At 36.3% G+C, this 13876-nt stretch overlaps 1 protein-coding gene across 27 annotated transcripts in view; it reads left to right on the top strand.

Moving 5' to 3' along the window:
* Positions 1–13876, top strand: part of PUM2 (pumilio RNA binding family member 2) — a 122057-nt gene that overhangs the window by 32241 nt on the left and 75940 nt on the right. For all 27 annotated transcript variants that reach the window (XM_075063648.1, XM_032774134.2, XM_075063654.1 and 24 more), the window contains one exon: positions 13691–13759. In XM_075063648.1, the coding sequence (XP_074919749.1) occupies positions 13709–13759 (51 nt within the window). In that variant the 5' untranslated portion in view covers positions 13691–13708. The remainder of the gene's footprint in view (positions 1–13690; positions 13760–13876) is intronic.

Below are 13876 nucleotides of genomic sequence, written 5' to 3' on the forward strand. Positions count from 1 at the left end.
GTATGGTGTTTGTCTTCACCATTTTCCCTAAGAAGTTAGTTTGCTTCTGTTTTTATTTGTGTATACGTGTGTTTTTTATATACAGCAGCAGGGGAGAGAACTGTTCATTTAAAAAAAGTGTGTTTTTAGGTGTAAAATCATGAAAACTGGCAGGAGGACTCTGGCAGGTGGAGTACATGAAACTACTTCAAATTTATTTTTATTTATAGACTGGAAAGAAAATATTTGTTTAGCTTTCCAGTGGTCTGTGTCTCAAAACCAGAGTTTTGGTGAGGGGGAAAGGAGGAACTGCCTGCCTGCCTGCCTATGGTAAGTTACATTGGTGTTATGTAGTGAGTTCTGCCCTGTTAATTTTCTTCAGAATAAGCAGCAGTCCTTTGATCATTGCTTCAAGCAGAGGTATCTGGTCAGCATCATGGTGTTGAGAAAAATACCATTTTTTGTAATCTGTTTTCAGAGTAAAACCACACTTGGCTAAATCACTTTGGTTCTAGAGCTGTGAAAAAGGCTATCTGAAATACAAGAACTATTTGTTATAAAACTTAATAATTGAATGTATTATCAGTATTAGCAAAATAAATGTTTGAACCGTCACTGAAAATGTAACTTGCCTTATGGCTGTGTACAAATAAATGTGGATCATTCACAGTATGCATTTAAATAAGTTTCTGGAGCATATATGCATTTTATTTTGGTGTAAATCGGACCCAATTATTAAATTCTTGAATAGAGAGAGAGCTGTTTAACAGTATTAGCATGTGTTACCAAAAGGAAATTCTTATCTCTAAAGGAATATACAGCCCAATTTTGTAAATAACTGTCCTCCCATCAACAGTGTCATTCTTATTTTTCAGAAGCTCCCGATATAAAAAGTTCTAGAAGATTTTTTGTCTGATTTTTTATTATTATGATTATGATTATTGTTTGCTAAAAATATAGCCAAAACAACTCTAGTATCAAAAAGGTGTCATGTTTTCATTTTAAAAAACTCAGTGACATTTACCATCCCTGACCTTGTTTCACCCTTTTCTTCACTTTCCTTTGTAGATATATTAAATAAATGATTCCTAACCAAATAAGATGGAAAGTTGAAAAACCTGCTAGGTTATGTGGATGAAAGCATTAGGATATATGTCTAGTCATGTTTCAATACTACTGAGACCTTTGAAATTAAGAAAAGGTAATGTGATTGTTTAAAACCATATTTTACAGCAATTTGCATGGAAGAGCCCTGTTTTATAGGCAAGGCTGGTAATTGCTTTAGTGAAATTTGGCGGGAGGGTGACCTCTGTCAGGGGTATACCTTTTGCGACCCTTGTGAAAATCTTCCCAAATCTGGCGAAGTTATAAGCCTTTGCAAAATTGTTTTGCACATGCTCAGTAGATTTCTTTGATTTTTGAAGCTAAGATTCTGTCCTCACTAAGCATGCTCCCTGCAGCCAATGACTACAAGGGAGAAACCAAAATTTCCATGTAAGTGCTGCTCCAGCTGTTGAGAAGGTTCCGGGCACTGAAGTTGAAGGTAGAGAGCCTGTCTCTTTTACTGTCAGTGACCCCTCCTGCTGGCACCTAGGCACCATGGAAGAGGAAGGCATCTGTTTTGAATGCAGGGGAAGGGGCAAGGGGAGTGAGGATGGAAAGGAGCAGATTAGGACATGATGTGTAGTGAGATTGGGACTGGTTGAGCAAGGGGACTGGGACTGGTTGAATTGGGGGTAAGAGGGGAAGTTACAAAGTGACTGACAGAGGATGACAGCCTACTATTTTGCTGTGTGAACTGTCGTCAGAGTGGGACAAGACACACACATTTTGCCAGGGTGTTTCACAGGCTGGGACTGGCTGGGCAAGGAGAACGGGTCTGGCACAGAGAGCTGAGGGAGACAGGACAGGGACAGATTGGAGGGGATGAGATAGAAAGGGTCAAACTTGGAGGAGGAGAGGCAGGTAAAAGTTTGTTCCCACTAGAGCACACTCCTAGAACCAGGAATGAAATCCAAGATTCCGTACCCCTGGTCTAAACTACAAACTTATGTCTGTATAACTCTGTCACTTCTATTTTCCTCTGAGCACAAATCTACTATTTAGCTCTGTTATTTTGTAAGTTCAAATGTCAGAGGTCTGTATGGTCAGTCTGAAGGTTCAAACTCTGCTGATCATCCGTGTAGGTGTCAGTATAATGCCACATGATGGAATTCCTTTTTCTTCAGTTGACTTTAAGAAACCTAGGAACTTGCACACAATTATATTAAAAAAATATTATTAAGGTTGCAAAGTCAAGCACTCAAAATTAAGAAATGCCATAATTAAGGTTGCCTGTGCAACCTGAAATCAGCGCCCTTGTGTGTATGTATTATGATTATTTTTATTTACATGATCACTGTTTTTTTCCCCACAAAACTCGTGCCTTATTCATTGCACAGGATGGACCTGCTGTGGGATGAGTCAGAATTGTGAAGGAAACTGCTGTTTGTATGACCCAGGGATCATTTATTGCTGAAGTTGGAAAGTTTGTAGTACATAGATAAGGGATTGCAGGAAGAGAGAAGATGGTTGAGGGAGCTGAATGCTGCCCTTGACAATTGGATTCTATGCCACGCAGTTCTTATGTGATTCTTGGCAAGTCACTTAAGCCACACTTTCCGCAGGTGGTCACTAATTGTGTGTTCCTCCTTTTCTGGATGCCTGACTTGGTATGCTGAGGTCTGTTATGGAGAAGGGCTGCAGGCTGAAGTCTGTGGAAGCTGTGCTTTGAACATATAAGTGCTCTGTAATTAATGCTAAATCTGAAAAATCATGTTTTAGTCATCTCAGATTGGGCACCCAAAAGTAACTTTTGACCTTAATCTCTCTGTGCCTCAGTTACCCATTTGTAAAATGGGGATCTCATCACTCTTTTCACCTCACAGAGCTGTTGGGAAAATAAATTGTTTGCGAAGCACTCGGGTTCTGTGGTGATGAGTGCTGTAGAAAAGCCCATGAGGGCATTAATAATTCTGTTTCAAAGCAGGGTTTGAATAGTGTGCTGTAAATAAAATGTGAGGCCCCCAATAAGCAATGAGAAGAAGAAAATATTGAATATTTCTTGTTCGCTAAGCGAGCACAGTTCCAATCTGTGCCCTGAATGAGGCAGTGGTCCAGTGGAAAAATAGCATGTGATGATGTACTTTAAAACTATTATAATGCATACACATGAGGTCTGAATTAAGATTAATTCTGGTATTATCTGTCTTGAGTGCTTGACTTTGCAACCTTAATAATGTTCTTTTTGCATAGGTTTGGGGTTTTTTGGTTCAATATTTATTATAAGTGACTTGCAGCATGTGCATTTGAGATTGCAAGTGTACACCTTGAAGTCTGTTTTTGAGTTTATAAATGGATTATCTGGGTTCTGTCTCTGCAGGTGACTCAGTCTCAACCACTCAGATTAGAGTCAATCCAAGATGTTTCATAAGAACTGCTTTTGTGCCATGATCTGACAGTGACTGATGCAAATACATTAATTACGTGTGTTGCTCAACTGGAAAGAAACTAAATGATTACATATGTATTTTGTAGTTTACCAGTTGTAACCTGTGTTCTTCTGAATAAGTACAGTGAAACAGGAAAGGGCAGGTCCTGTAACTTTGTGAACTGTTCAATATATGCAGTTAGAATGCTTGTCTTTCTCGTGAGCAAATTTATTTTTGGGAAATAACCTAACTACTGGAAATCTCAGTATTTAACTATGTACATTAAAATTTTGTTAGTATTATATGGTTTTGCTGACTTGTAGCATAGATATGAAATTGCAGAGGGGTTGATCGTCCCTGTATCATTTTTAATACAATTTAAATATCTGTAACTTATTGCTAGATGCTTCACATTAATGCACTTTTCTTCACAGCCAAAAATGTCCAAATTATTGCCATGTTTAATCTGCAGTATTACTATGGACAGTTAGGAAAACCTTAGTTCAGAAAGCATTTAAGATGGAGGGGTTATCATAAAATACTAAGAAAAACCATATTTAGTGATGGATGTATCAACTGTACCCACCCAAAGCACTGTAATATTTGCGGAGAATGTTTTCTCTTGATAGTGATCTATTCTGGGAAAGAGACACTGTAAACTCTGGGTTTTGCAAATAAAAAGGTTCATGGTTTTACTTTTTAAAGTTTCAGGTTTTAAGAGGAAGTGAAAGGTTTCTCTGCATTAGTGTCTGAGTGAGAGATGGATTATTTAAAAAAAAAAAAAATACTTCCAGCTAAAAACAGCCATGATAATTCCAATGATTAGTTTTGTTTGGGGTATTATAAATTACCGACACAAATTTAGTTTGTATGCTTGGATTGCTAAAAAATAAATCAGGTTCCTAATATGACCCCATAGTGTTGGTCTGTTGTCCTTTTAGCGATTGTATAGTTTTTGTCATCAGGAATACCATCACCTAGTTTTTATCCTGTGACCTCAGTCAGGGAAATCTTAATTAGGATAACTCTGTCACACCACTTAGAGGAAAATATCTTGTAATTGAGATTTCAGAGGTAACAACATTTTCTGCAACATTTCATTGATGGTCTTGGGCTCTATATTTGTGTGTGTAGTTTTTTTGCGGGGGGGGGTGTTTGTTTTGTTTTGAAGATATATAAAGACATATTAAGGAAAATGGGGAAAATAGGTGAAATTTTAAATGTTTTCACTTATAACAAGACAACTTCAGCTGAGCTCAAAGTAAAATCAAATTTTAAGTGAATAGAAGAACAGTACAGAGCCTATCCCTCAAATTAAAAAAAGCTGCTACTGTTCCTACTGAAGTTCTGTTTTTGATGGAAGGATAACTGAATTTGTAGCACATTATGAATACAAACTGGGATTTATAAGATAAATTATAGTCCTTGGGCTACATACATGACTTCAGGGGTGGAACGCTGTCTTTGGGATTTAGTATTAGGCTTTGTAATCCAATACTTGTGACTTAAATTCAGAGCAGTCATTTTCTACTATAAATCTCATTTCCAATCATTAACTTAATATACTGGAAATTTAGACTGGACTCTTTGAAAGCAGTCATCTTGTGATTGTGTTATTGATGCAAGTGTCACTCACATGTAACACACACTCCTGAGAGATTTGTATAGACGATCAGTTGCCTTATTTACAGAGATGTGATCATGACAATATAGGTGAAGTTGATTTTCCATATCACAAAGTGATTTTTTTAAGTTGCCTGTAATATTAAAAAATGTTCCTTTATTTTGGTAGTTACTCTTTGTTAGCTACTTATCAAAGCTGTGAAATCAGGTTTTTGTATATACTCTAGTTAAATATGCAGTTTTTTGCTCCACTAAGAGGCAGTTTGATTGATTTTAAATAATATACTGAGAGACAACCATGATGGAAGGCAGTGTGCTGTGAGTACAAATATTGTAGCAAGGAGGTTTCTATCTGTACAAATGATAACAGGGATATCCATACTGGGTCAGACTGGTGGTCCATTGAGCCTAGTTTTCTGTCCCAACAGTGGCCAATAACGTATTTAGAAGAAAGTTTAAGAAAATCTGTAACAGGCATTTGTGGTTAACTTGCCCCAGTGGAAAGTTTCCTTTTACCCCTTGATAATTAGGTTGGAGTATGCCCTGAAGTGAGAGGGCTTATGTATCTTCCAAAACTGATTTGTTTTAGTAGTTTCCATTGCGACCCAAGATAATCTTGTTAACCATATAAATGTCTGTTCCTTTTCAAATCCATGTATAAGTGCCATGGACTAATTGTGTTTTGTGTGGGGAAAAATATTTCTTCTTACCTGTTTTGGATTTGCCACCTTTTATTTTCATCTGCTATTCCCTTGTAATTGTGAAATGAAATTTACATTCTACATTGTCTGTACTACTCATTATTTTGAATACTCTTATGTTCTCTTATTCATCTCTTCTACAGTAAACAATCCCAGACTTTTCAGTCTCTTTTCATATGGGAGTTTAATCATTCTTGTTTCCCAATACTGAACTTCTAATTTTGCTGTATCATTTCCGAGCTATACTTTGCAGTGGTGTCATCACATATATTTCTGATGAGGATGTATCATTGATTTATATGATGGCAGAATTTCTGTAGTATTCTCAGTCCTATTGTGTATCCATCCTGACATTTAGCTTTCTGCTCTTTGACCAGAGGTCTCTGTTGAACTACTCACAGTGATGGGTAGGTCTAATTTCTGAGTTACTGTAATAAATTTAGAACTCACTAAGGTTTCTGAGTAGCTCAGAAATTCCCTTCAGTGTGCATTGCTTTGAATTTATCAGCATTGAATTTTATCTGCCATCATATTGCTCGGTCTCCTGGCTTGGTTTGTCTTTTGGCTGTCAGTCATCTCTGGTCTTGACCTAAATAAAATTGTCATCTGTAGACTTCGCCACCTCGCTGCTCATATCTTTTTCCAAATTATTAATAAACATATTTGACACCAGTTCTTGTATGGAACCTTGTAGCACCCCACACTTAGTAAAAAATTAACTGTCCATTCCTGCATTTGGTGTCTTTTAGCCAGTTTTTGATAAACGACAGTACTGCTTAGTTTCTTCAGTTGTCTCTTGTGAGAGACTTTGTCAGAAGCCTCATGAAAATGTAAATTGTTTGTTCTCCTTTATCCATTATTTTAACAACATATTCAAAACATTCTAATTAGGGAGGTATGAGTTTCCTTTGCAGAAGCCATTCTGGTTGAATTCTATTATGTCATGGTCTCGTAGTTGTTCTGTAATATTTTTAATACTTCCATACTGGGTAAATGGAATAAAGTTACTGGTCTGTATTTCTTGGAGTCATTCTTAGTGCCTTTTTTAAGGTAAGTACACATTTGCTATTGTCCAGTCCTTGGATGTGGCACAGAATAATGTGCCTGTGTGTTGTGGATAAGGCATCAAAAAACAGGGAGGTTTAAAGATGGAGTGAGGTAAAGTAGGACCAGTGAAGTTGGTAGTTAAGGGTACATAGACTCATAGACTTTAAGGTCCAGGTCAGAAGGGACCATTATGATCATCTAGTTTGATCTCCTGCACAATGCAGGCCACAGAATCTCACCCCCCCACTCCTGAAACAAACCCCTAACCTATGTCTGAGGTATTGAAGTCCTCAAATTGTGGTTTGAAGACCTCAAGCTGCAGAGAATCCTCCAGCAAGTGACCGGTGCCTCATGCTGCAGAGGAAGGCAAAAAACCTCCAGGGCCTCTGCCAATCTGCCCTGGAGGAAAATTCCTTCCTGACGCCAAATATGGCAATCAGTTAAACTCTGAGCATGTGGGCAAGACTCACCAGCCAGCACTCAGGAAAGAATTTTCTGTAGTAACTCAGATCCCATCCCATCTACACAGTGATTCAAAAAACCTGTTGTACCAAGTCTCAGAGCCCACGTCAGCTGATTTAGGCTCGTGGGACTCGGACTGCAGGGCTATACAATTCCAGTGTAAATATTTGGGGTCTCTGAGCCCAAATGTCTACCCTGACATTTTATAACCCTGCAAACCTGAGTCAGCTGACCTGGGCCAGTCATGGCTATGCCACAGGCTTTTATTGCTGTGTAGAGATACATTAAGGGGGACTGGGGTAAGGGAGAGGTTGGAACTGAAGTGTAAAAAGGCAGGTGTAATGGAGACTGTTGTGTTTTTTGTATGGTGAACTGAACTGATTATTCTAAAAACTGCTTACCAAGTTCATGACCGAATAAAGGTACCTCTTGAAACTGTTAATACTTAAAAATTGGAGCTGGAACTCCTAACAGAGTATGTAAGCAAGTGGATGTATAGTTTGTTGATTCCATGTGCATCTACATGATAGGTATTTAGGATATGGTGTGTTCGTGTTGCTGATGTCTTTTTGTTAGTTTGTTTGTTTTCTATTTCAGTGAGTGGGATGAAATGTTTGGTAACCTGAGATAATGCTGTAGGGTAACAATAAGAGTTACCTTTTTTGTGACAGTTAAGATCAGTTAGGTCAAGACTTAATCCACATCTATTCCTCGATCAAAGATGTTACAACAGACCAAAGGGCAATGCTCTAACCCAGGGGTAGGCAACCTATGGCACCCGTGCCAAAGGTGGCACTTGAGCTGATTTTCAGTGGCACTCTCACTGCCTGGGTCCTGGCCACCTATCCAGGGGACTCTGCATTTTAATTTAATTTTAAATGAAGCTGCTTAAACATTTTAAAAACCTATTTACTTTACATACAACAATAATTTAGTTATATATTATAGACTTATAGAAAGAGACCTTCTAAAAACATTAAAATGTATTACTGGCACATGAACCCTTAAATTAGAGTGAATAAATGAAGACTCGGCACACCACTTCTGAAAGGTTACCTACCCCTGCTCTACCCTAATGTCTTTTAATGAACTTTCTGAAGTAGGGAACTGTCTTCAGTGAGTAAATAGGAGTTTGATAAAAAGCCTTTACATTCACTTTTATCAGTACCAGAATTGAGGGGTACTTCCTTGCATTGGTTAGTGATATTAACACAGTAAAGATGAGCAGTCTTTAGATGAGGGGTTGGCAACCTTTCAGAAGTGGTGTGCTGAGTCTTCATTTATTCACTCTAATTTAAGGTTTTGCATGCCAGTAATACATTTTAACATTTTTAGAAGGTCGCTTTCTTTAAGTCTATAACTAAACTATTGTTGTATGTAAAGTAAATAAGGTTTTAAAATGTTTAAGAAGCTTCATTTAAAAATAATTAAAATGCAGAGCCTCCTGGACCGGTGGCCAGGACCCGGGCAGTGTGAGTGCCGCTGAAAATTAGCTAGCGTGCCGCACGTTTCCTACCCCTGCTTTAGACACTTGTGCAATAGTGATATGCAGTAGCAGAGGGGGAAAACCTACTTTGAAAGATTTTTGACCAGAAAGTCAAGGAAGACATTACAACACTTTTAATTTACACTTGAATATATTTTAAAACTAAGGTGGATGTATTCTGTTTTGTTTGCTTATTTTATCCTACATGAATTTATTTTATTGTAAAAAATTTATGCATACCTATCGGGGAATGTGCTGTGTCTGGGGAATGTGTCATAGGTACTTAGTCTCAACCTTGTGTATAGTTTGGTTTTATTGGAGTATTTACCTGCTTCTGACATTTGGAATGAGTTATCTATATTAAATATTGGGAATAGTGCTAGCTCCTAATGCCAAAAGCATTTGGCTGATGGAAGAGAATACTCAACAAAATGATTTTAGGGGGAAAGAAAAACAAAAGGTAAATGTGTTCAACCAGAAACAGGGCCTTTCCATCTACAGAAAAGATTCTCTATTTCCAGAAATGCTAGTTGAGTTATCGGGGTGGCCTGCACAAAGGTGAGAAGATGCAAAGCAAAGAACGCTTGCTTTGAAAATGTTGCTCTTTTTTTCCCTTTTGTGTGGGAGTTTGTCCTACTTAGACTTCTAAAATGAACTACAACTTATTTGTTACATTTCAAACAGCTGGATCTTTTGATTTTTCCAAATTGACCTCTAAACTAATTAACTAAATATGACATTAATTAAAGAGAGACTTTGCTGTGGGCTTAACAGCACAAGTTTACTTAACGCTATTCCCTGTGCTATAATAAAAATTTGTGCAAAACAATGGCTGTCTACAATATGAGCTATTAGTGTGATTCCCCTGCTTGTGTACAGGTGCTTGTGCTTGTGCTAGCTCTCATACAGCTAGTGGAAATATAAATACTGCAGTGTTGCCACGGTAGCATGGGTAGCAGCAGTAGAGGCACAGCTGAGCCATGCAGAGTATAAAGCTGCCTAAACCTGTGGGTATGTACTCCACACAGCTTAGTGGCCTTCGCTGTCTCTATGCTTGCTACTGGGGCAATTATATTCACGCTGGTTCGATGGGAGCTAGTGGGAGTGCGTACACAACAAGGGAATCACATTTCTGACTCTTATCCTAGATTTAGCCTTAGTACTAACTGAAAACTGACAAAATAGTTTTGAACTCAACTGAAAACTTTGAAAAGTGCTTGGGGGTAGTAAGTTAAAGGCAAAATAATTAAGAGAAGGCACCTTTTTCTCAGTAGTTCATACATTATTACAAATGATGGGGAAATATATATCGAACAAAGTATTTGACAGTGTGTTTAAATTGTAAAGAAATCAAAAAACTCTGTACTGAAAGATCTTTTAATTAGGCTGCACCAAAGGAATAAGGCATTTTAAATTAATTAGATAAATGTTAGTTCTGGATCAGAGGAACCAAGCAGGACTGTCTTCTTTTTTTTTTTTTTTTTTTTTTTGTTCTGGGTTTGTGCATTGTCTGTTACAATAGAATCCTGGTCTGTGACTAGAGCCCCTATTACTATGGTAATAAAAGTAATAAGAAATGCTAATCAGATCTTCTTGGCTGCTTATGTGATTTCAGCCAACATATTTTCCTTTTGGTTCTGTAGATTACCTTAGTAAATTCTTGAATTCAATGAAGAAGTAGGAAAATTGTGGTAGGCAAGACACAGGAAATCTAGTATGATAGCGATTAGTGAATGGAGACCTTTTAAAACATCAGTGTTAACCTGCAGTGCTGTGGCAGTGTGGTGTGTACTACTTTTTCTGATGAAGGCATGTGTCCTGAAGGAGACACAAATGATAGCTCCACTTTTCTGGTAACAGTACAGTCTTGCAATAGCATTACTAATAGTAACAGTAATAATCTTTCAAATTTCATGCTTGTGAGAATGGAACATGGGCAAAATAAAGTTCAGAGCAATGTATAGAATTGATCTACAACCATAGAGACCTCCAGCTCCTCAGTTTTATTTGTTAAAGCATGTAAGGGTAACCTATGTATTTAATTACATTGTTGCCCTTTTGCTCTTTTTGTAGGGCTCTGGAGGACTGTGTGACTGTAATTGAGGTATTTTTAATGTTGAAAACTGGGTAGGCATGGCAATGTACATTTAATCTTTTGCAGCAAAATAAATACAATAAAATGTTAATAACTTATAAATGTGGCTAATTGTTAGTGACTTAACATCTGTGTTGAATGTAGATTAACAATAATTTATTGCAAATTGTTTGAAAAGTGCTAATTGAACAAAACCATGCTCTTGGAGATGAAATTGTGTATATATATCAAGTTTTTTTCTGTCAATAATAAATTGCAAAATAATAGTGAAGTGGTTCACAGTATTATATATAAAAGTCTTGCATTGTTTCGTATCAATATCTGCAAGTAAATTCAGTCATTAGAAATTTAGATGATCCAAATTCAGAAGTGTCTTTCAAAACAGAAATTTTGCAGATTCATTCTTTCCTCAGCAATCTTTTTCCACACACAAGGTTTGTTCATCACTTCCCTGAGTTTTTTAAATAAAAGTTTCTTTATTTAAATAGGTTATTAATTTGCTGTTGATTTTGCTCCAGCCTAAAATTTGTTCTTAGACATTTTTATAGGAGCATAATGTTCTGTCTTGCCTTTGTATCAGTGAAACTGAACTATCAGTGTAAAAATCAACCTAATTGACTTAAATGCCCAATTTTCTAGTATTGGGAAAAGAAAGTTTTGTGTTTAGGTTGCTCTTTCAATAATTCAACTCAAAACTAAGTATTCTGCTAGTGCTCGTTGAATACGTTGATTGCTCACTGGGGATGGAAATAATGAATTAAAATAATTAAAATCATATTCTTTATGTAGAAGTGTTCTTATATGACTTTCAGTTAAGCATTTGCTTCAGAAAAATTAAGTATGTACTCATATGCTGACTTCAAAGATTAATAGTTTGTAGTTTAATATGCTCATCTTGAGGGGAGTGAGTTTTAGCAATGGAAATTGCCAAGAAATCAACACTGCTGCTTAAATTCAAAATGCTAAATTTGCTACAAAAAATTTGCTGTTGGGGAATTTATAAAACTGCAAGTTTATGCAGTCTATCAGCAGAAAGATGATAATATTTGCACATGCAATTTTGAGCATGTTCAGTTTTTTTTCATGTTTTTATAAACAAGTTTATGAATGACAAGAAACCTTAATGTGTGAAAGAAAACAGCATTTGTATACCTTGTTAGCTAAACATCTGGTTATACAAATGCATGTTTGTGCAGTATCAGTTAGTGTGTATGGGAAAATGCACATCCACAGCATTCCTGGAGCAACTGATTCCTTGGGATTCAACAGAGAACAGCAAAAGCAAGGAAATTTGCATCTTCATTTTCCTCCATAATTTTAGGGATAATTGTGTTTCTAAATCATTTCATTGCTGTGCCCTCTCATATTTTAGTGTTGCAAACATACCAGTTTTAGTTTTACTTGTTCTCGTCCCCCTTCTTTTTCTAAGTTTTTTCCCTAGTTTTGAAAGTTCCTTAGAAGTAGAAAATATTCTAAGTGTTTTTTGGGAGGTGAAGTCAGTGTTTCTGATGGGAATAGGATAGATAGTAGTGATAGTCACTTGTGTGCACTCATGAGATTTTTTCATACTTTTGTCTTTCCTCAAGTGTACTCAGTAACTTTGTGTGCAACAAATCATTTCTTTTCCAAATTAATATGTATACACCAATCATTAATTTCACTTATGCTTGTGTGTGTTTGCAGATAGAAAATTCTTCATTGTTTTTGTGGTAGTTAATGTGTACTGTAATATGCTACATTTATAGTGGTTTTTTAAAATATTTGTCCTTAACACAATAATACAAAACAGATTTTAACATGAAGCGTTAAAGAACTGGTTGCAGGCTTTAAGTAGACTCATTTACCAAATCTGAGAGGTGTATGATTATAGATTGAATAGCAAATTTTAGAAATGGAACTTTAGAAACTATTAAAAAAAAACNATGACAAGAAACCTTAATGTGTGAAAGAAAACAGCATTTGTATACCTTGTTAGCTAAACATCTGGTTATACAAATGCATGTTTGTGCAGTATCAGTTAGTGTGTATGGGAAAATGCACATCCACAGCATTCCTGGAGCAACTGATTCCTTGGGATTCAACAGAGAACAGCAAAAGCAAGGAAATTTGCATCTTCATTTTCCTCCATAATTTTAGGGATAATTGTGTTTCTAAATCATTTCATTGCTGTGCCCTCTCATATTTTAGTGTTGCAAACATACCAGTTTTAGTTTTACTTGTTCTCGTCCCCCTTCTTTTTCTAAGTTTTTTCCCTAGTTTTGAAAGTTCCTTAGAAGTAGAAAATATTCTAAGTGTTTTTTGGGAGGTGAAGTCAGTGTTTCTGATGGGAATAGGATAGATAGTAGTGATAGTCACTTGTGTGCACTCATGAGATTTTTTCATACTTTTGTCTTTCCTCAAGTGTACTCAGTAACTTTGTGTGCAACAAATCATTTCTTTTCCAAATTAATATGTATACACCAATCATTAATTTCACTTATGCTTGTGTGTGTTTGCAGATAGAAAATTCTTCATTGTTTTTGTGGTAGTTAATGTGTACTGTAATATGCTACATTTATAGTGGTTTTTTAAAATATTTGTCCTTAACACAATAATACAAAACAGATTTTAACATGAAGCGTTAAAGAACTGGTTGCAGGCTTTAAGTAGACTCATTTACCAAATCTGAGAGGTGTATGATTATAGATTGAATAGCAAATTTTAGAAATGGAACTTTAGAAACTATTAAAAAAAAACAAACCGTAAAATCATATGGGGAATATATAACTGTATTTAAAATATACTTCACTATCTAATGGTTGCTAATTGTCATTAATTTTTTCTTCAGGTTCGATCTGTGGATGAGATGAATCATGAGTTTCAAGCTCTTGCACTAGAATCTCGGGGAATGGGAGAGGTAAATATTTGTAGGTGATTAGAAAATCGTGTTGGAGGTTTGGAAATTCTAATGAAATTTTAGCTTGTTTAGATTCTTAGCTTGGTTAATGAAGTTTATTGATGAGACAAACCAATT

This window comes from Chelonoidis abingdonii, chromosome 3 (assembly GCF_003597395.2).
Source record: "Chelonoidis abingdonii isolate Lonesome George chromosome 3, CheloAbing_2.0, whole genome shotgun sequence".
Lineage (NCBI taxonomy): Eukaryota > Metazoa > Chordata > Testudines > Testudinidae > Chelonoidis > Chelonoidis abingdonii.